Genomic DNA, 22,463 nt, shown 5'->3' with positions numbered 1-22,463 from the left:
GGGAGGGATTATCTTGTGCAAGTTAATACTATGCATAGTCGTAGGAGTTAACTGACTAATTCCCAGAAACTTTGTTCAGTTTAGCTATGTTCCACGAGCTTTGCAACAGAGATGAAAATAACTGACCAAAATACCAAAGTGGTGATAAGGGCAGCCTTTACAGCACTGGTTCGCTGTATTTATCACCATTTCACTCCCCTGGCCACATGGGAAGGAATTCAGCCCTAGACTGAAGTACAGTGTCACTACCTGTTTCCTTTTGAGTAAGTATTAAAAGAATTCTTCCTGTCAGGTTAGTTAAAAAAGCTGAGAGAAGCAGTGCTGTTAAAATGAGTTGCTTCTCTGGTGAAGATAATCCTGTGTGTTTGTCTCTGGCATGTGAAACATGACTGTGATTCAGTCGTGATTTCTGTAGCTGGGAAATACACGGTATATTTCAAGTGCCATTATTCCCAGTTGAACAAACAGAACATGTACTTATGTGAGGGAATTTGTTATAAAATTTTAAACACGGCATTAAAAAGGGGAATTTATAAGAAAATACTACAAACAATCATGTTAAAACTCGACTGCAGGTAGTTAACCTTGGGATATTAGTGACTTGTCGCTGTTGATCATAGGTGACAAAGTAAGTAGACTATTTGCATCATCTGGCATTTGAGAGTTTGCATTCAAGCCTCTGCTGCAATCTGCTTGGAATGATTTATAACAAAGTTATAGCTGTCTTATTTAACAGCTAGTTCTGTGTTGGACCGGATTAATTACTCTACAATGTCATAAAAGTGCATGTAGAGCTTCTAGATTAGATCCTTGCTGAAATCTTTGGGAGATTTGAGTTAGGTGCTGCGAAGTGGTGATGAACCTGTCTTTCTCAGTTAATCTTCTGTTGTCACTGTATAAAGTTTACAAAATTATTGTTTGCTTGAAAGCTGGAAGGCAAAAATATCACAGGTGAACTTAAAGTTAATTCTAAAATAAGTAAAGACTTCTGGTGGGAAAATGCATAGCATTCTGTCCTGTAGAGGCCCTTCTTCTGTACCCCTTTCGTCCTCATCTGAGAGCAGATCCAAAAAAGGAGTTGTCTTTGCAGCAGTGAACTTCCAGTACTTGCCCTAACGGAAATTCAGAGCTGTGTGTTAGGTACGTGGGCTGCTTGTGAAGTTCCTGGAGATCAGTAGGACCTCGGAAAAGGAGCTGCAAGCAGCCTGCAAACAGAGCACTTAATGTACAGCCAGTCGCTGAGGGTACTCTAAAACCAGGAATGGATCTTGCATGTTTTAGCCAGCGGTGGTTTAATGTAAAACATAGAAACAGCTGGGAACTTGAGTGTTGGCCTGCTTCTGAAGGGAGTGTGCTGGCTGCTAGCTGCTTTGCTTCCGGACCCAGGGATCCTGGAATACTCGCTGCTGTCATGCATGGTTTCAGGATTCAAAGGTAATGCTAGTCAGAGGATCACAGAAAACCTGTTCAATCTGGCTGGTGTTTCTCTTCTGATTCTGTATAGTGCTTCATTCATTTAATCATCTTTGGGGTAGTACGGTTTTTAAACTTTATACTACAGATATATTTTGTTTCCGCTTGCGAATGGGCATCTGACACCTGCAGTATGATCTCACAGGGTGTTGTCTTGCACTGGTTTTGAAGATATTTAGACTCTTTTTAAGGATTATGTGGAATTTATTGTTAAATGTGTTCTACCTGTAGCAATGTGGACCTTATTAGCCATGGTTGTGGCATGGTTGTATGCAGCCAGCCTTCTAAACTGGGTGTTTTTTCCCCTGTGCCTAGCAATAATGGGTTTATCTGACAGTGCTTCCAGCCTTCTAATTTATCTTGCATCTTTTTTAACTCCTGCGTGAAGCTCAGCTGTTTACAGTTTTAGTAAATCTCTTCAGTGTCTCTTTATAAATAATATATTTTTACAGATGCATTTAAAACCATCCCTTCGTTGGGGAAAAGTTTCTTCTCTCTCGCTGTCTACTGGAGTTGTGAGGTGTTGGGGTTATACGGGTTTCCAAATCATGTCTTAGCTTCCTTTCTCTGAAAAGCTTTGCGCTTTTTTTTTTTTGTAGTTTGACTTGTTACCCTGCTTTATTCTCCTTCATGTATTTTGTTTCCTATTTCTACTTTCCTATACAGTATTTTGCTGACAAAACTCTTGGCTTGGTGTTGAATAAATTGCCTTCTCCGTATGCTGGCTCTTGCCTTCCTGTTATAGCTATTTTGAGTTTAAGTAATTGTTAGCATCCCTACCTGAGGATGAAGTAAAATGAAATGTGAGGTAATGTACTAGTGCGCCTAGGAGGGAGTTGGCAGGAGGGAGAGGTTCTGTTTCTTCTAGGGTCCCCTTCCTATGTCTCCTGTCTTTGAATTTCCCCTACTCTGACATTCAACAGGCTCCCATATGCATTGATTCAGCTTGCTGCTTGCTGAATGTAAACCCAGCTGCATTAGGGAATTAAATCAGCTCAGCAAAAGGTGCAGAGAGTTCAAGATGGCCTCGTGGGATCATGTGGCAGAGAAAGGAAGACTAAGCAAGACCTGTGGTGTCACTGAGCTACTAGATTAGCTTGCACGACTTCACGTTAGAGATGTAATTTGACGATAGGTTTGACTGGTCTAAGTTAGGGCTGCTCTACCCCCAGCTAGATCTTCCCCTCTACCTTTTGCCATCACAGTTCTGTCCTTGTCTCTGTGATGGAACGATTCAGGCAACTGAACTGGAAAAAAGGGGCTTTTTGTCAAGGTTGGTTTTCAGCCAGCTTCAGTTACCTTACCAGAAGTCTAGGTAGCCGCGGGAACGCCGTGGGAAGCAAGAGGGTCTGGAAGGCGTGGCTGAAGGCAGGGGAAGCAGCAGCATCACATAATCAGTTCAGGCTGTCTCAGAACCGCATCCTTACAGAGGCAGCAGCACAACGGACTGCGATGTGGGCAGAGGATTTGCTTTCTTGATAGTATCATGGTTCGATATGATACTTCATTCCCTGCAAAACTTTTCACTGCGACATGATCGTGATCCACCTATGTCCTTTATAACTGGCTATTCAGGATGAAGAAATGGGTTATCAAATTTCTCTCCAGGTGAACAGAAGGTAAATGAAAAAGCAGAAGCCTGCTGCCAGAGCAGTTTCAGTTCTTGTTTCTTCTTCAGTTTGTATAAAATAACAAACAGTTCAAAAAAGGGCAAGTCAGTGCATGCACAAGCCTTTGGGAGCACCTTGCAAGATAAGCAATCTACTTGAGTGACATAATTGAAATGGAGAGGGAGAAGTAAATAAAATACAACTTCTTAAATTGTGCAAATGAATGAAGAGGAAGCGAAGCAGACTTGTGAAGCAGGAGAGCTTGGACTTTCATCTTCTAGTCAGACAGCCCTGACAGAGAGTGAACTCTTAGTAGTTGGGGAATGACAGTGACTGGCATGTGTGTTTCAGGATTGGAATGAAAATATGCCTGATAAATCGGGATGAATGGATGAGAAAATTGCATACGAGCTCTTAGTGTATTCCCTTGCTCTTTTGTAAGTAGATTTTTTTTCTGTGTATGGTTACTTCTGCTCTTGCTAAAACTAACTCTTAACTCAGCTTAACTATCTGTGTGTTTTTTGGCTTCTTTGACTGGACCACCCATGAGCATGGAATTTGGACGTAAGTTTGTTGAAAAGTTCAGTATTAGTTATTTCCATATAGATAGATGATGGCCACTTGTACATTAACAGGTGCTGAGAATTTGTGTTGTCCATGTTCAAGGCTGTCCCTACAGAGGGGAAGAAGATCCTACCATCCCGTGGGGAGTATGGATCTGGTAGTGTATTAAAAAATTAAAGGCATTTAGAAGCTGTTTCTAAAATTGAGGCTAATCCTACTTCTGTATATGTATCTGTATTCAATCATTTTCAGTGCTTTAAAAGTTGAAAATACAACTTTTCTCTGATGTAGATGCTTCTGCAGAGAATTTTACAAATGAGAATATAAAAAAAAAGTCTTCTAGAATGTAAAAAATGCAATGTGAAGCAAATATTTCATTTTTACCACTGACCGCTAATAGTAAATATTATGTGTGTACACACACGGGTATGCATGTATATTCTATAAATATGCATAGGCACATGTATAGGTGTGTACATATTTATATATTATTATGCATATGTATTTAACGTATGTGTGTATATGTATGTATACTAATTGGGATAAATGGCATATTTTACTGTGCTAATGATTAACTTGGTCTTCCAGTCTTGAGTTTGCTTTATGCTTTGCCAGTTAAGGTCTCAAATGTCTTGTTCGTGTCAGCTTAAATGCATTTCACTTTGTTAATGCATACATCTAATTTAGCTATTCACAGAGTGAGAAAAATAAACTAGTGTGGTAATTAGTTGTTTGTTGAATGAATGAGTAGTTTAAATAACCAGGAACATTGCAGTACACTATGAATTAAATAACTCACTGTAATACTTTATTGACAACATTACATTGTCAGTTGTATGTTTCTTGTAATTTGTGATGAACAACAGGCCAGTAAAAAGTTTAGTGTTTTTGAGAAATAGACAATGTGGGCTGGGCAGGAGCATGACTGGTTATGTATCATGATGGTTTATGGAAAGGCACTGATTGGCTTTTATTTTTAAACATTTAAAGTGTTTCAGCATTATTTCGTCACTTCTGATGCTGTCTTTAAGCTGAGTGTATAACTGTATGAATGGGTGGCATAATAATGTGGATGTATTTAACCAGATATCATTTGAATGGTCTGCGTTAGTCAGGAATAATTTACTGAAAAGACACTATGCATGTCCTGTGTTGTCATTCCTATTATTTGGAAATTTGTTTTTTCAAATTAGAATCTCTTGCTGCTCAAGTTAAATATACCCATATTAAATATGGAGTTTGGAATGCTGGTGGTGTAAAGATGGATGAGTAACTTCTTGAAATGTATTTTAGCACTTAAACTCCAACCCAGCTGAATTTCGTCTTTCCAGTTACATTTTGTTCTGGAGGGGAAACTGCAACAAGACCACTTTGAAGTAAGAGAGCAGAGTTTTAGGTAAACTGCTGGGAGTATTGATTTTCTTGTGCTTTTTGGAGATAATGAGATACAGGAAGTGTGGAAAGGCTTTGGACATGTCAGCGTTCTGAGAACTGCTTTTGGGGTGCTGTGTGCGGGGTGTTTTCCAAGTATTTCCTGGTCTTTATGAATGCACTAAAAATATTATGTATGAAACTGAAGTGACTTTCACTTTGCAAGTAAAATGTTTTTATTATGCCATCAAAACTGATGTGTTTCTCCTGTTCAATGGTTTATGCAGAGCACCATGAAAAAATTGCATTTTAATGTTAAAGAATTACAGTAGATTTAGATTCCAAGTTGGTTTGCTGTATTGGACGTGACTGCTGACTTCCCATCTCTTTGGACAACTCGTAGCTGTGCAGTCATTTAACGTAACGTGAACAATAAAGTCGGGATGCTTAGTTTACAGCTGCCAACATTCTCTTGCTTCATCCAGGATCTTCCCCGTGTGTGTCCTGAGCCCCTGCTTTTAAAATCACTTTGAAGGTTTGTAAACTGCAGCCTGGGTGCCAGCATTGAGTGGGTGCTGCAGAGGGTTCATCAGTGTTGGTGACATGACAGTGTGTGGGCCAGGTTTGACCAGCAAGCCCCTTCCCTCCAAATGGCCAGCCCTTTGCCGTAGCAAGTGACTGTTAAGGCAGTATGTTTTATAAACCAGTAGGATGGCTGTTTCTTAATCTGCTCACATCAAGCTTAAGGGCCAAGCTGTTATTGCTGGGTCTGAAGGTTTTTATCCTCCCAGAAGGTATGTGGCTTTGGTCTGGGAGCTGAGGGTTGCGGGTACGTCAGTGTGGCTCTCCAGGTGATGGAGAGCAGAGCTGCGATTGGACTTCCTGGTATAAACTGCTGGGACTAGCACTTGTGTGGTGGGCTGGGCAGTTGTGTTTGGACATTTGGTAATGCATTTGGAAATCTAACCCCTGGTTTCCAGAGCACAGTTTCTTTGCTTTCAGCCAGGGTGACTATTTGGATGTTCTACCTAGGTTTGAATTGTGCCTTTGAGTAGCTGAGAGTCAGTGTGATATAAACAAATGGGAATATTCCTTTAGCCTGCATGCTTATATGGAAACTAATTAATATTATTAATATATGTTTGTGTTTTCTCAGTTGAGGATGATCCTCATCTTAGAATTTAGTTAGTAATCACAGCTGAGCAGTTTAGGCATCTAAAATTTGTCATTTTAAATCTGTGCTACATACTAAAGAATCTTAACTTGACACCAAAAAGTAAGGAATATGTAGGGTGTTAAATGGATAGTAGTTTCTGGAGGGCCTTGGCTCTAACGTAACTAAAATAGTGGTTATAGTAAAAGCTAAAACCACCTGCCTTAATTGACAGTGTAATTCAGAAGTAAACATAGTACATTCTGTCCTTTGTGAACAGCAACTAAAATGACCGTGTGCCTGATCAGCACGTTTTGAACATGCAACTTCATGTTTCTCTGTCATAGCAATTATGAGGAGTAGTTACACTCTGAATATTCTTATAAGTATATACTTTTTTTTTACAGTATAACTGTTTCTTCTTTGACATTGATTATTGAATGTCCCTACTTAAGATCCAAAATTAACAAAGAATTGCATAGCATGTAGCTAATGGAAACGGTATCATTGAGACTATTCATGATGTTTTCTACAGGAATGAATTGTATTTTTCTGTTGTTGTGGAACTGCCATCCGTTAAAGCAATAACATTGTCTGAATACTGTGAAATGCATTTCAACGTGAATGGTTTATGGACTTTGAGCTGTGAAACTAGTGTTTAAAAAGCATGTTTCATGTGATTAGGCAGTGCATGTAAGGTTTTTCTCCTGAAATAATTTGATCATGTTTATAAAGACTTAGTTGCAAGACTAAAAGTCACAAGGATTTGAAGTTTTTCCCAGGTTTTTTTTTTTTGTTTGTTTTAAAAATGTTGTTTTAAAATATATTCCAGTGAAATGTCAGCAGTGAGCTCTGGTTCCTGTTCAGGAGTAGGTCCTCTGCTCTGATTTCACTAACAGAGCTGTGGGTAGTCCCACCTCTCCTCTAGCAGGCTGGTGGAAACCGCCTGGAACGCTGACTGCTGACTGGGATGTGAGCATCTGTTGGGGTGTAGGAGTGCACCCTGGCATTTTGGGCTGCTTTGTGTCTTTGCCTGATCTTTAGATGCATGGGCAGGTATTGGAGAGCTTTGACAGGTGGGCACTAAGGACGTGAGTAAGGACGGTGAGGCCTGTGTATGAAGAAAGGAAAAGGTGTTACTCCCATTCAGGCAGTTGCAGTTTGATAGTCTAGCTTAATGGTGAGGATTTAACATTCTTTTGCTGTATGGTGGACTCAGTGCGTGGAGTAAATAGTATCAATTATGGGATTTGCTATGCAATTGCCATTTCAAATGAAAACATGGTTGTGTTGTCTGTATTCTGAGGCACTTCTTCCTGCATCCTTTATGTGTACGATCTACTGTTTTGATCAGCTGAAAAAGACAAAGATTTAAAGCACTAATATTTAACAAAAAGTCTTCTCATTCCTGCAAAGTATTATTACCCATAATTAAAGTATAATATTTAGGGTATATGCTTGTGTTCCGATGATCACTGTTGTGTACAGTTTGGTCTGAATCCAAAGTATTTTCATCTTCAAAATGATGAAAGTAATCTTTGCAAGATAAATGATTCAGGGAGTCTTTCATTGTTCCTATCTTTGCAAGTGATATGGTGAAGGCAAGGAGTCCTTTCCTCCTACGTGATCAGTGTGAGAGCATTTAAAAACGTGAGTTGTGTTTGGCACTTTGAAAGTTTTGGGGGGTGGTGGTGTAGTTGGCTCGCCTCTCTCTTCATCTGTTGTCTGTTTTACGTGAACCAGTGTGTATCATGGTGATGGATTTGCAGAAGGAGGCTTGTTTAAAGAGGTGATAGACATGTCACATTTAAATGAGTTTTGTATTTGCTTTTTGGTTTTGAACAAGTGATGACTCTTTAGCAGTATTTTTAGTGTCTTTTCACCATAAATTAGTACTTGAAGACCATCTTTGGAAGAGTAATAATTATTGCCTCAATATAAATTTAAAGATGATAAATATTATACCACTATGCTTTGACCTCTGGAGTTGATTATCAAGGTGAAAGGCATGCCTCACTGTGATAACAGTCTTCAAGCAGCAAAATCCAATTCTTGCTTATGTTGACAAACAGTACAAAAGATTCATTTTACATCCTTGGTGTTTTTTTGCATCCTTGGCATTTTGTATGATCAAAATGCCAGATTACTCTAAAATGTGAATCCATCATGCAGTCTTCAAAGACAAAAACAAGTTTAAAAAATAAAAGAAGTTCCATATATGGATAGAAAATACACATCTTTGCCTTTCTTCTGCATAAACAACAACAAATCCACAAGTTAATAAATCTTCCATGCTTCCTGTGGTAGAACATATTTGTTACCGCTTTAGTTTACTTGCTTTTCTTGTAGAAACAAACCACAGAGGGCAGAGCCACTGGCAGTGGTAATGATACAGTTTTTCCCCTTTCTACTCTTCTGCCAAGCTAAAAAATAAAAAGACACACAGATTCTCAAACTCTTCCGGTCAGTGCCTCTGACCATTCAGGCAAGGTGAATGGGTTGTGTAGTTCCTGTCTCAACACACAGCATCTAAACGTTTCAGCTTAGATTGTGTTGACTTTGGATAAATGTCTGCAATAGAGGATAAAGAGTTTTGTATTTACTTCTTTTCCCGAAGTATTTTGGATCAAGTGTTTGTGACCTGTAGGAATTATCTATTGGTGTGTTAGATGGTCAGCAGTCTTCAATATGTAAAAATAGTAGTAAAACACACTCCAAAACTTTTGGTAGAAATATTAGTGCTGCTGAGAAGATTAAATTTCTTATAAAGGCTCTTCAAAAGAGCACTTCAGAAAAGAATTCTTGGCTTCTTGGCAGTGATGGAAAGATCTCTATAGCAAGAAATTATCAGAAAATTCCTTAAGATTTCCATGCATTCCTCCCTGAGAATTTGTCACAACTGCATGAACCTCTGTGAATCTAACTGGAGAATTTAGGTGCAGTTTTGTGACAATAGCTTAATTTTCAGTGCTCTTTTGTTAATTTCGCACCTTGGTGGGGAGGTTGTATGGGAGATGACGTAGAACTTGCAAGAAGTGTCAATATTGGTGTCCTAGGGCTGGCTAAAAGATTGCCTAGCCAGTGGTGTGCAGCATGTATCCGCCAGCTGTTTCCTCTTTTCTCGCCATGCCCATTCTGACAGTATTAGAAATCTTTGCGCAGTTCCTACCTCCTCTCTGCCTCTCACTTCAGTTTGATAATTGATTCTGCCTCCCCTCCCCGGACCTGCCTGAAATTGCTTTTTCAGATTTCTTTTGTCTTTAGGTTTATTACAGCTAATACTCGGACAAAACAGCAGAAACTCCCAAACTGTGTGCTTTATGCAGGAGTACTAAGCATAGGAGGGCAAAGCCCTTGGGACGCTTCATCGCTGTGGAGGATGGCTGTGGTTTGGTGTTATGAATAGCTAGGGGTACTGGAATGGTGTGGGGTGACTGCTTTAAAGGGGGGAGTGAAAGCAGATCACTAATGATTTGTGCTGTGTATCCAATCCGCTGTTTAGTACTCTAGGGCAGTATATTCAGAGACTTTGCGAAGCTGCTTTGTGATTATTTTATCTATTAGTAATGTTATCACAGTGATGGTGTAAGAATGATGACAGTACTGTGAAGACAAACTGTTTGTTAGTTTCTTAAATATTTTGCAGTGGACTTTGAAAAATTTCTAAGATTTGTGGCTTTCTCTTGACAGCTATTTCCACTAACATTTTTAATACTCTCTAAAGTAATTACTGGGAAGACTTATTTTGTGTGTGTTTTAACAGAGATAGCAGGTTGTATGCTTTCATGCTGAAGTTAAATGCTATTTGAGAAGTTTTTACATACTAATTCTAAAGAAAGATTTATAAAACATAAGTAGCTCTGTGTGCAGAAAGGCATGTTTGCAGTTTGCAGTATTTAAAGTGTATAGATTGATCAGAATAAATTTATCGTAGGAAATTTCTTAATGTTAAAGATTAAGAGGTATCAGAAAGTGTCTTATATCAAACCATCTCTAGAACTTTCAGAGTTTGGAGCAGGAAAATAGAAAATAAATAAATAAATTGAAAAGCAAGAGTATTTTTCCAGTCAGACACGTGACTCTTGTTCCTCTGAAGGCCTTGGCAGGTTTGACCAGGTAATAGGCAGAGACACCTCGTGTTTGTGTGATGAAAGGGGTGTTCAGAGTTTGCCTCTTATTTGTGTAAAAGTTTATTTCATTGTTTGCTGCCAGTGAACTTTTCCTTCAGTGGAATAGAGATGGCCCTCCTAGGCACCGATAAAACTGGGTACTGCACCTGCTCCCTCTCTGCAAAATGTCATGTAGCCTAAGAAAGGATTCGCTTAGCTGAGAAAAAAGTCTCTTCAGCATTTACATTTCTGTCTCTCTTGTTCTTCTAGTAATGATTCTTCACATTTTGCAACCCTTATTACTGGTCAAAGCCTTGTCTCTATCTTGGGAAGCTGGCAGGCATCTTTCCTCCCATCCTGTTGATGGGATATGAGAGGTTCGTAGTTGGGAATAGAGGCTGTGCTCCTAGTATGGTATTTCAAAGCCCTCTTAGCTAGTTTGTCAGAATGTAATGATTGTACATGTTTATCTTTTTTTTCTATTTAGATGGAACTACTCTTGCATACTCACTAAAATCTACAGATAAATTAACGCAACATAAGCAGTATGCATGCAGCAGTTACAGCTCTTCTGCTCATCTGCTATTTCAGCTGCTGCCCATAGGTCTAAGGTACTGGCCAGCAGACATGTATGTAGTTAAACAAGTGACTGGTGCCTCTGAAGAATAATGGAGTGATTATAGCAGCTTTTATAGAATCATAGAATGGTTTGGGTTGGAAGCCATATTATATAACATCTCGTTCCAACCCCCCTGCCGTGGGCAGGGACCCCTTCCACTAGACCAGGTTGCTCAAAGCCCCATCCAACCTGGCCTTGAATGCTTCCAGGGCAGGGGCATCCACAGCTTCTCTGGGCAACCGGCGCCAGGGCCTCACCACCCTCAGAATAAAGAATTTCTTGCCTATATCTAATCAAAATCTACCCTCTTTCAGTTTAAAGCCATTACTGCTTGTCCTGTCCCTACATGCCCTTGTGAAAAGTCCTTCTCCAGCTCTCTTGTAGGTCTCTTCAGGTACTGGAAGGCTGTAATAAGGTCTCCGCAGAGCCTTCTCTTCTCCAGGCTGAACAGCCCCAACTCTCTCAGCCTTTCCTCATAGGAGGGGTGTTCCATTCCTGCCGAGTTTCAGCATCTGTGCAAGGACAGGAACGACTCTCACACACACACTGATATGATGCACAGTCGGTTCCTTTATTATTCTGCTTGTGCGGTTATGTACATTTTCCATATCTGTACACGCGATCACGCTTATTCGGAAAGGCTACAGACATGAATCACACGCTGTTCACACGCCCCACATTCCCTTATGATTGGTAACTATGCACTAACGCCAGTAGCAACAGACTGCCTCCACGTCCTTGAAGACATCTTGTTTTTGCTAACCCACACCATGTGCACTATCAGAACTTTCTCAATGGCTGTTCTTAGCTGTCTTTTCCAGCAGCCTGTTCAGTTATGCTGTTTTGCTTAAGCAGCCTAGTTGTGCTAATTCTCAAGCTACATCGACCCCAACACATTCCTCTGATCATTTTTGTGGCCTCCTCTGGCGCTGCTACAACAGGTCTATGTCTTCCCTGTGCCAAGGGCTCCAGAACTGGACACAAGACTTCAGGTGGGGTCTAATCAGAGCAGAGGGGCAGAATCACCTCCCTCGCCCTGCTGGCCACACTGCTTTTGGTGCAGCCAAGGATGTGGTTGGCCTTCTGGGCTGCAAGCGCACATTGCCGGGTCATGTTTAGCTTCTCATCAGCCAGCATCCCTAAGCCCTTCTACTCAGGGCTGCTCTCAATCCATTCTCTGCCCAGCCTGTATTTGTGCTTGGGATTGCCCCCACCCCTACGTAGGACCTTGCACTTGGCCTTGTTGAACTCCATGAGGTTTGCACAGGCCCACCTCTCAAGCCTGTTAAGGCCCCTCTGCATTGCATCCCTTCCCTCCAGCGTGTCGACTGCACCACACAGCTTGGTGTAATTGACAAACATGTTGAGGGTGCACTCAGTCCCACTGTCCATGTTGCTGACAAAGATGTTGAATAGCACTGGTCCCAGTACTGACCCCTGAGGAACACCACTCGTCACTGGTCTCCAAGTGGACATTGAGCTGTTCACCGCAGTTCTTTGAGTGCGACCATCCAGCCAATTCCTTATCCACCAAGTGGTCCATCCATCAAATCCATGTCTTGCCAATTTAGAGACAAGGGTGTCACGCAGGACAGTGTCAAATGCTATGCTCAAGTCCAGGTAGATTACATCAGTTGCTCTTCACTTATCCAGCAACGCAGTAATCCCGTCATAGAAGGCCACCAAATTTGTCAGGCATGATTTGCCCTGAATGAAGCCATGTTGACTGTCACCAGTCGTCTCCTGAGTGTAGTTTCCAGGAGGATCTGCTCCATGATCTTGCTGGGCACAGAGATGAGGCTGACTGGCCTATAGTTACCCGGGTCTTCCTTTTTATGCTTTTTAAAAATGGAGGTTATGCTTCCCCTTTTCCAATCACTGGAAAAGTTCACTGGACTGCCATGACTTCTCAAATATGATGGATAGTGGCTTAGCAACTTTGTCTGCCAGTTCCCTCAGGACCCGCAGATGCACCTCATCAGGTCTCATGGACTTGTGCACCTTCAGGTTCCATAGATGGCCTTGAACCTATCTTCTGCAGTGGATGGTTCTTCATTCTCCCAGTCCCTGCCTTTGCTGTCTGCAACTTGTGTGGTATGGCTGGAGCACTTGCCAGTGAAGACTGAGGCAAAAAAAGTCACCGAGTACCTCAGCTTTCTCAATATCCCAGGTCACCAGGTCTCCTGTTTCCTTCCGGAGAGGGCCCACATTGTCCCTTGTCTTCCTTTTGTCACCGACATACCTGCAGAAGCTTTTTGTGTTGCCCTTGAGGTTGCTGGCTAGATTTGATTCTATCAGGGTTTTAGCTTTCCTAACCTGATCCCTGGCTGCTCGGACAGTTTCTCTGTATTCCTCCCAGGCTACCTGTCCTTGCTGCCACCCTCTATAGGTTTCCTTTCTGTGCTTGAGTTTGTCCAGGAGCTCCTTGTTTATCCATGCAGGCCTCCTGGCGTTTTTGCCTGACTTCCTCTTTGTCAGGATGCATTGTTCGTGAACTTGGAGGAGGTGATCCTTGAATATCAACCAGCTTGGGCCCCTCTTCCCTCCAGGGCCTTGTCCCATGGTACTCTACCGAGCAGGTCCCTGAAGAGTCCAAAGCCTGCTCTCCTGAAGTCCAGGGTAGTGAGCTTGCTGTGCACCCTCCTTGTTGCCCTAAGGATCCTGAACACCACTATTTCATGATCACTGCAGCCCAGGCTGCCCTTGAGTTTCTCATTCCCCACCAGCCCCTCCTTGTTGGTGAGAACAAGGTCCAGCATAGCATCTGTCCTTGTGGGCTCCTCATCACTGGGAGAAGGAAGTTATCATCAGTGCAGCCCAGCAACCTCCTGGATTGCTTATGCCCTGCTGCCTTTCTCTCATCAGACAGAGCCATTTGTCTTGCTCAAGTAGTTTAATACATATCTTTTAATATTAAGTTCAGATGTGTGTAATGATTTTCATTTTGTAGAATAGCTAAACATAAGAAAATTTCGTTCCCAAAACAGTGCAGGGCTGGAATAGTTAAATATTACTAAACTCAAGCATGCGAATGAGAAAATGAATTCTTCAGTTCTTCTGCTGATGTTCCTTGATCATAAACACAGACTGAGTTAAAGTCTAATGACTGTGTTTCTCTTTTCAGGACATAAGGGACACTTCTACGTGATAGAATGGATGAACAGTCACAAGGCATGCAGGGGCCTACTGCTCCACCATTTCAGCCACAGGTATTTTTTTTGTTTTAAACAGTTACTCAAGAGTGGATGCTGTAGTTTCTTAAATAGAATAAGAGAGAAATTGGAAAACATTATTGCTTGTGGGGACAAAGAAGCTGTAAACAGATAGAATGTATTCCTGTGATCTTGAAATTAACTGAACATCAGTCCTATAGTTCAGAGAAATTAATTACGTTTCATTTTTGCCTCCTGCTGCTTCACCAACTTTGAAGGTTTGGAGTTAGAGTGGGAGTAGAAAGCAAAGATGAAGGCAGTTGTTTTCCTGAGGAATGGTGAGCCATTAAACACTACATGTTTGAAATTCTGTCAGAATTACCATACTTATTTCAGACTGATACCTTCAGCTTTCTCTTCTTACACCTCCTGATAGTGATACTGTATGAATTAGTGCCATTACCTGTTGAAACCGGGCAAGAGAAATTCCCAGTAGCTGTAGTTCTGTTAGAAAGAAGATAAATAAGAAATTTAATCTTTGGATGTGTGTTGATGGTGTGAAACAAAGAATAAATATTATCTGATAAAAGATAGTAGTGCGATATTGCTTTTTGACATTTTAAGGAGGTAATTCTTTGAAGGGAGTGCAAGAGTCTGTAGAGGAATACCCTAAAAATATTTACTTTGGTGGCCATTCCAAAGTAAAAGCTGGAATCTAAATTTTGTAAGTTTTTTGTTAGCAGCCTAGGTGATAGGGCAATTTGTGCCCTTTATTTTACAGAAACTAAGGTGGATTCTAGCTTGTGAAATTTAGTAAATTTATAGTAACCAGTGTTTGTTAGCTCCAGTGTTTTCATTATAGCTTTGTGATTAAAAAAATAAATCTGGATTTAATAATGTTTATACCAATGCAAAATAGTTAGAAATTTTAGATTAATATATAGCTAAGCATACAGATATTTTGAGAATATACATTTGTAATTTCAAAGCAAACATACAAAATACTTAAATTTTATATTAGGAATACCATAAGGGATACCCGTTATTACCACAGTGGGGTGTTTGTTTTTTTTTTTTCGTGACTACAGAGAAAGTAGAACATGGCTCAGTAAGGTTTCTGTAATGCTGAGAAACCTTCCTATGTTTTCTGTTTGCTTACTACAAACAGGTTTCCTGTTTTCTCATCTATCTTCTGAGTATTTGAGTACCTGTTTCTGATTCACAGAATCAACTTTTTGAGGACTGGTTCAATTTTAGAAATATTACTCTAACCTACCAATTCAGTTTATGAATTCGCACTAGTAAAATATGATTCTAGTTTTACTGTTCCAAGTAATATGGCTCGTCTACAGGTATCCAGTTTCCTCTGTGGTAAACTAAGGACAGACCTAAATGCAATACTGCTGTAATCAACTAGACATTTTCTACAAAAGAAGAAACTGATGTTTATTCTCAGCTTTTGGTAACTGTCAAGCATTTTCATAATCGGTTTGTCATTATTCTTTTTTTTTTTAATAAGTTACTGTGTAAACTGCATTAAGCATGATTTTTGTGGTTTTATTTTTCTTGAGACAGAAGATTTTGGGTTTGTGGATCTCAGCTGTACCTGCATCAGTATATTGACTGTTTTGCAGTTCAAGGGATAAGGAGTGGAGGCTAGCAAACATGCTCTGGTAGTAATATTGCCAGAGTAACACCAAAATATTCAGTGACATTCTCATCTTGTTAATCCAGATTGGTTTTTCATGTGAGCCAGATACATACTTTAATTATTATGGATTTCTCTGCTAATGGAGCATGCTTATGGTGGAAACTAGCAAGGAAAAGAGGTTGCTGTACTAATTGCTGATACATGTGGGAGAAGCAAGAACTGAAATTGAAAGTACAGCAGGTTATGAGCAAGAGGTGAGGTAATAAATTATAAATTCCTGAAGAATTGTGCATCAGGTTTTGATACGCCTGTGAATCTATTCTAATTCTCTTGGTCATTATATTGTCTAAACATATACTCCTGTTTGTAGCAAATTAAATTACTCTAATCACTGAGAGCTGTTGATGAGGAGCATGAAAATATTTAGCCAAGCAGTATAATGGCTTAGTCCCAATTAGTTTGAAAACACCATTTCACAAAATCACACAGTAGTTGAGGTTGGAAGGAAGCTCTGGAGGGCATAAGCCCTCCTGCTCGAGCAGGGTCTCCTAGAGCAGGTTTCCCAGCACCATGTCCAGGCAACTTTTGAATATCCCCGAGGAGGGAGACTCCACAACCTCTCTGGGCAACCTGTGCCAGGGCTCAGTCACACCCACGGTAAAAATGTGTTTGCTGATGTGCAGAAGGAACTGTGTTTTCGTCTGTAACCATGGCCGCTTGTCCTGTCACTGGGCACCACTGAAGAGAGCCTGGCTCTGTCTTTTAACACCCTCCCTGCAGCTACTGAAGGTGAAGGGCTCTGGAGCAGAGGCTCGCGCCGAGGGACCCTTTCTCCAGTGGCAAAACCGCAGCGGCGAGGCGGCAAAAAGCGCCGAGAGAGAGGAGACCCCAGCCTCCCCCCCCCCCCCCCCCCCCCCCGAGCGGGAAAGCGGGAGGTGCCAACGAGCGGCAGCTCTGACTCAGCGGGGACGGAGTCGAGTGTGACAGCGGCCAAACCCCCTCACGTGTAAGAGCAGCCCCCAGGGCGCGCGGGCGAGCAGAGCCGGCAAACAGAGGCCGCGCAGCAGCCGGGGAGCAGCGCAGCGGTTTGCGCGGCAGTTCGAGCGGGCAGGGTTCAGTCCCCCTCCTGGCTGCTCAAGTAGTGGGAATCGCCCATCCAGGAGATATTCTAGCCATGGTTACCACCCGTGGTAAAACTGTTGCTAGAAGGAGTGTGGGGACCCAGACGGAGGCCCCACGCAAGAAGGCGGGTGTCCAGGTCTCTGGCTGCAGGGAGTGCCTGAGCCTGGCGCTCGTACCAGAGGACAGCAGAGACAACGGCTGTGTTCGGTGAGAGCCGGTGAATGACCTGCTCAGCCTGGTGGCAGAGCTGAAAGAGGAAGTGGAGAGGTTGAGGAGCATCCGGGAGTGTGAGAGAGAGATCGACTGGTGGAGCCGCACCCTACCCTCCCTGAGGCAGCGGCAGCAGGAGGTGGCTCCACGAAAAGCAGAGAACCCCCTACCCTCTTGCCACCGAGCAGAAAGAGGGGACCTAAGAGATGGGGGGGAATGGAAACGGGTCCCTGCTCGGGGTGGCAAGCGAATCTACCCCCGGCCTCCCTCACCTGCCCAGTTGCTCTTAAGCAACAGATATGGGGCTCTGGAATGTGAGGGACTGGCCACAGAGGAAGTGGGTGAAGGTGAAGCTCCATCCAGGGGGTTGCCCAGGACAAGTCAGACAGCCCCAAGAATTACGACTGCCTCGGCTAAGAAAAAAAGGAGGGTCATTGTCATAGGTGATTCCCTTCTGAGGGGAACAGAGGGCCCGATCTGCCGACCGGACCCATCCCACAGGGAAGTCTGCTGCCTCCCTGGGGCCCGGGTTAGGGATGTTGCGAAGAAACTCCCTGGTCTGGTGCGGCCTTCTGATTATTACCCCCTCTTGGTAGTGCAGGTTGGCGGGGACGTCATAGCAGAGAGAAGTCCCAAGGCCATCAAAAGGGACTTCAGGGCACTGGGGCGACTGGTTGAGGGATCAGGGGCGCAGGTGGTGTTTTCCTCCATCCCATCAGTGGCAGAGAACAGCACTGAAAGGGGCAGGAAAACTTCACTGGTTAACAGGTGGCTCAGGGACTGGTGCCATCGGTCAAATTTTGGCTTCCTTGATCACGGGGAGGTGTACACAGCACTGGGACTGCTGGCGACAGGTGCATCGCAGCTGTCTCAAAGGGGAAAAAGGATTCTTGTCCATGAGCTGGCGGGGCTCATTGAGAGGGCTTTAAACTAGGTTCGAAGGGGGAAGGGGACATCGCCCAGCTCACTAGGGATGAGCCTAGGCTTGGCGTGCCAGGGTCAGGGGTGAGATTGACAGCCCAGCTCAAGTGTGTCTATACCAATGCACATAGCATGGGCAATAAACAGGAGGAGCTGGAAGCCATTATACAGCAGAATGGCTACGATTTGGTTGCCATCGCAGAAACGTGGTGGGACAACTCGCATGACTGGCATGCTATCATGGATGGCTACAAACTCTTTAGGAAAGACAGGCCAACAAGGAGAGGTGGTGGAGTTGCTCTATATGTGAGGGAGCAACTGGAATGCATTGAGCTTACCTGGGGGCAAATGAGGAAGGAGTTAAGAGCTTGTGGGTTGGAATTAAGGGACAGGCTCATATGGGTGACATTACGGTGGGTGTGTACTACAGGCCACCTGACCAGGAGGAGGAAATTGGTGAGGCCTTCTACAGGCAGCTGCAAGCAGCCTCACAGTCACAGGCCCTGGTTCTCATGGGGGACTTCAACCACGCTGACATCAGCTGGGAAGACCACACAGCTAGGCAGGCGCAATCCAGGAGGTTCCTACAGAGCATCGATGATAACTTTCTGATGCAAGTGGTAGAGGAACCAACAAGGAAAGGCGCTCTGCTGGACCTTGTATTAACAAACAAGGAGGGACTGGTGGAGGATGTGAAGGTCGGAGGTAGACTCGGCTGCAGTGACCATGAAATGGTTGAGTTCAGGATCCTGCGTGGAGGAAGCAGGGCGATAAGCAGGATCAAAACCTTGGACCTCAGGAGGGCTGACTTTGCCCTCTTCAAGTAGCTACTGGGAGGAATCCCGTGGGCCAGGGCTCTCGAAGGCAGGGGGATCCAAGAGTGCTGGTCGCTCTCTAAACGACACTTCCTCCATGCTCAGGAGCGGTGCATCCCCCTGAGAAAGAAATCTAGCAAAGGAGGCAGGAGACCTGCATGGTTAAACAAGGAGCTTCTAGTGGAGATCAGGCAGAAGAGAAAGGTCCATGGAATGTGGAAGGAGGGGCAGGTCACTTGGGAAGAGTACAGGAATGTGGTCAGAGCGTGCAGGGATGCAACGAGGAAGGCCAGAGCCCACCTGGAATTGAAGCTGGCAAGGGATGTCAAAAACAACAAGAAGGGCTTCTTCAACTACATCAGCAGCAAAAGGAAGGCTAGGGACAATATGGGGCCACTGCTGAATGAGGCGGGTGTCCTGGTGACGGAGGATGCGGAGAAGGCAGAGCTACTGAATGCCTTCTTTGCTTCAGTCTTCAGTGCTAAGACTGGCCCTCGGGAATCCCAGGCCCCGGAGGTAAGAGAAGAAGCCTACAGAGAGGATGACTTTCCCTTGGTCGAGGAGGACTGTGTGAGGGATCGCTTAAGCGATCTGGATGTCCACAAATCCATGGGCCCCGATGGAATGCACCCACGAGTGCTGAGGGAGCAGGCGGATGTCATTGCTGAGCCACTCTCCATCATCTTTGAGAGGTCCTGGAGGACAGGAGAGGTGCCCAAGGACTGGAGAAAGGCCAATGTCACTCCAATCTTCAAAAAGGGCAAGAAGGAGGACCCAGGGAACTACAGGCCGGTCAGCCTCACCTCCATCCCGGGAAAGGTGATGGAGCAGCTTATCCTGGAGGCCATCATCAAGCAAGTGGAGGAAAAGAAGGTTATCAGGAGTAGTCAGCACGGATTCACCAAGGGGAAATCATGCCTGACCAATCTGATAGCTTTCTACGATGACATGACTGGCTGGGTAGACGAAGGGAGAGCCGTGGATGTTGTCTACCTCGACTTCAGCAAGGCTTTCGACACAGTCTCCCATAATATCCTCCTAGGGAAGCTGAGGAAGTATGGGCTAGACGAGTGGTGGGTGAACTGGATTGAGAACTGGCTGAATGGCAGAACTCGGAGGGCTGTCATCAGCGGCGCTGAGTCTAGTTGGAGAATGGTAACTAGTGGTGTCCCCCAGGGGTCAGTACTGGGCCCAGTCTTGTTTAACTTCATCAGCGACCTGGATGAAGAGTTAGAATGTACCCTCAGCAAGTTTGCTGATGACACAAAACTGGGAGGTGTGGTAGATAACACCAGCAGGCTGTGCTGCCACCATTCAGCGTGACCTGGACAGGCTGGAAAGTTGGGCAGAGAGGAACCTGATGAGGTTCAACAAAGGCAAATGCAGGGTCCTGCACCTGGGGAGGAACAACCCCATGCATCAGTACAGGCTTGGGGCGGACCTGCTGGAGAGCAGCTCTGTGGAGAGGGACCTGGGTGTCCTGGTGGACGACAGGTTAACCATGAGCCAGCAGTGTGCTCTGGCTGCCAAGAAGGCCAATGGGATCCTGGGGTGCATCAAGAAGAATGTGGCCAGCAGGTCGAGTGAGGTTCTCCTTCCCCTCTACACTGCCCTAGTGAGACCTCATCTGGAGTACTGTGTCCAGTTCTGGGCTCCCCAGTTCAAGAAAGATGAGGAGCTACTGGAGAGAGTCCAGCGGAGGGCTACAAGGATGATGAGGGGACTGGAGCATCTCTCCTATGAAGAAAGGCTGAGGGAGCTGGGCTTGTTCAGCCTGAAGAAGAGAAGGCTGCGAGGGGACCTAATATATACTTACAAATATCTGAAGGGTGGGTGTCAGGAGGATGGGGCCAAGCTCTTTTCAGTGGTGCCCAGTGACAGGACAAGGGGCAATGGGCACAAATTGAAGCAGAGGAAGTTCCGTCTGAACATGAGGAAGATCTTCTTTCCTCTGAGGGTGATGGAGCCCTGGAACAGGCTGCCCAGGGAGGTTGTGGAGTCTCCTTCTTTGGAGATATTCAAGACCCGCCTGGACAAGGTCCTGTGCAGCCTGCTGTAGGTGACCCTGCTTCAGCAGGAGGGTTGGACTAGATGACCCACAGAGGTCCCTTCCAACCCCTACCATTCTGTGATTCTGTATTTGTACACATTGTTGATCCCCCCTGAACCTTATCTTCTCTAGGCTGGATGTTCCCAGTGCTCTCAGCCGTTCCTCATATGAGAGGTGTTCCAGTGCCCTGACAATTAGTGGCCTTCTGCTGGACTCTCTCCAGTATGTGTGAGTGGCCTGGAAGGAGGCGCAGTGCTCCAGGGGTGGCCTCGACAGTGCTGAGCAGAGGGGAAGGACCACCTCCCTCGACCTGCTGGTGACATTACTCCTAATGCAGACCCCGACACCAGCCGTGTTCTTTGCCACAAGGGCACATTGCTGGCCTGTGTTCAGCTTGGTGGCCACCAGGACCCCCAGGGTCTGGCCTCTAACGCTGTTTTCTAGCAGGTTGCAGCCGAGCATGTACTGGTGCATGGGATTATTGCTGCCCAGGTGCAGGGCTTTGCAATTCCCAGTGTTGAATTGCATGAGGTTTCTGTCATTCCTTTTCTCCAGTCTGTCGAGGTCCATCTGGATGGCAGCATGACCCCCTGGCACATCAGCCACTCCTCCCAGTTTTGTGTCATCAGCAGACTTGCTGAGCATACACTTTGCCCTATCATCCAGCTCCTTAATGAAAATGTTGAGCAGGAGTGGACCCAGTATTGACCCCAGAGGCACACTGCTAGTTACTGGCCTCCAGCTAGACTTCGTGCCATTAGAAGCTTGGTTTGTCTTTGGAATTCAGTGCCTGAAATGTCTGTCATAACCCGTTACTTCATTATATCACAAGGACTATTTGAAAATGCAGTTGTCCAAGTACTCCCAAACCTCTTACATATTGTAAAAACGATTATGCAAAGAGGTACGAAAATATAGATTAGTAGTATTCAAATTCTAGACTTCAAATTCTAGAACTTCCTGAAGAGCTGAATGGGAGCTGTTTAGAATCTGAAGAAAATAAAAAGACTGTTACTAGACCTGGTAAACCAAAGGCAGCCTATATCCCTTACTGTTTGTGGGTTGTTTTTGTTGTGGTTTTTTTTGTTGTGTTTTTTTGGGGGGGTAGGGGGAGTGTTTTGTTATTTTTCTCCTGTTTAAGGGGGGAAAAAAAAAAGTTTATCAAGTCTTTCTTATACGGAAGAGATTGCATATCTCTGCTCAGCATTGCTATTCTTTGTTTTCTAGTTCCCCTGTATTCGAAGCAAAAGAGGGGTCAGAGCTCTATGCGGTATTCAGTGTGCACACAGTAGACCTAAGTAGTGAAACTTTGTTTTCTGTGTCATTCAAATGCTTTTGCTGAAAACATCTGCTTTTCTTTCTGATGGTGACTGACCAGTCAGCTTAACTTTTCAAGGAAGTTTTTTCCATGGTATTATGTAGATCTTTCTCCTGTATTGTAACAGCTAATTTAAAAATCATGATTTTCTGTCTTGAGGGTTGTATTTCGCATTACATTTCTGATCACTAGCCTTGGGATGCTAGTGCTGAGTGCCAGGGTGGAAAACTAAGAATCATATGCAAGGCTTTGCAGTCATATTTTGAGCTGGTTGTCTTGGATAAGTTTGGGTTGTAAAGAAACTTTATTGCTTCATTATATGTAT

The 22,463-nt window shown here is 44.0% G+C and overlaps 1 protein-coding gene across 3 annotated transcripts in view; it reads left to right on the top strand.

Annotated features, from left to right (window-relative positions):
- The window catches only part of NEK7 (NIMA related kinase 7), an 83,607-nt gene that overhangs the window by 3,055 nt on the left and 58,089 nt on the right, over window positions 1-22,463 (top strand). For 2 of the 3 annotated variants that reach the window (XM_075422312.1, XM_075422314.1), the window contains exon 2: window positions 14,024-14,108. In XM_075422312.1, coding sequence (XP_075278427.1) covers window positions 14,052-14,108 — 57 coding nt within the window. In that variant the 5' untranslated portion in view covers window positions 14,024-14,051. Of the gene's footprint in view, window positions 1-10,567; window positions 10,658-14,023; window positions 14,109-22,463 lie in introns of those variants that run through there. The other variant, XM_075422313.1, reaches the window with a different exon arrangement.

The sequence above is a fragment of the Opisthocomus hoazin genome, chromosome 6 (assembly GCF_030867145.1).
Source record: "Opisthocomus hoazin isolate bOpiHoa1 chromosome 6, bOpiHoa1.hap1, whole genome shotgun sequence".
NCBI classification, from domain to species: Eukaryota; Metazoa; Chordata; class Aves; order Opisthocomiformes; family Opisthocomidae; genus Opisthocomus; species Opisthocomus hoazin.
The sequence above is the reverse complement of the archived record's forward strand: the minus strand, read 5'-3'. Positions and strand labels throughout refer to the sequence as shown.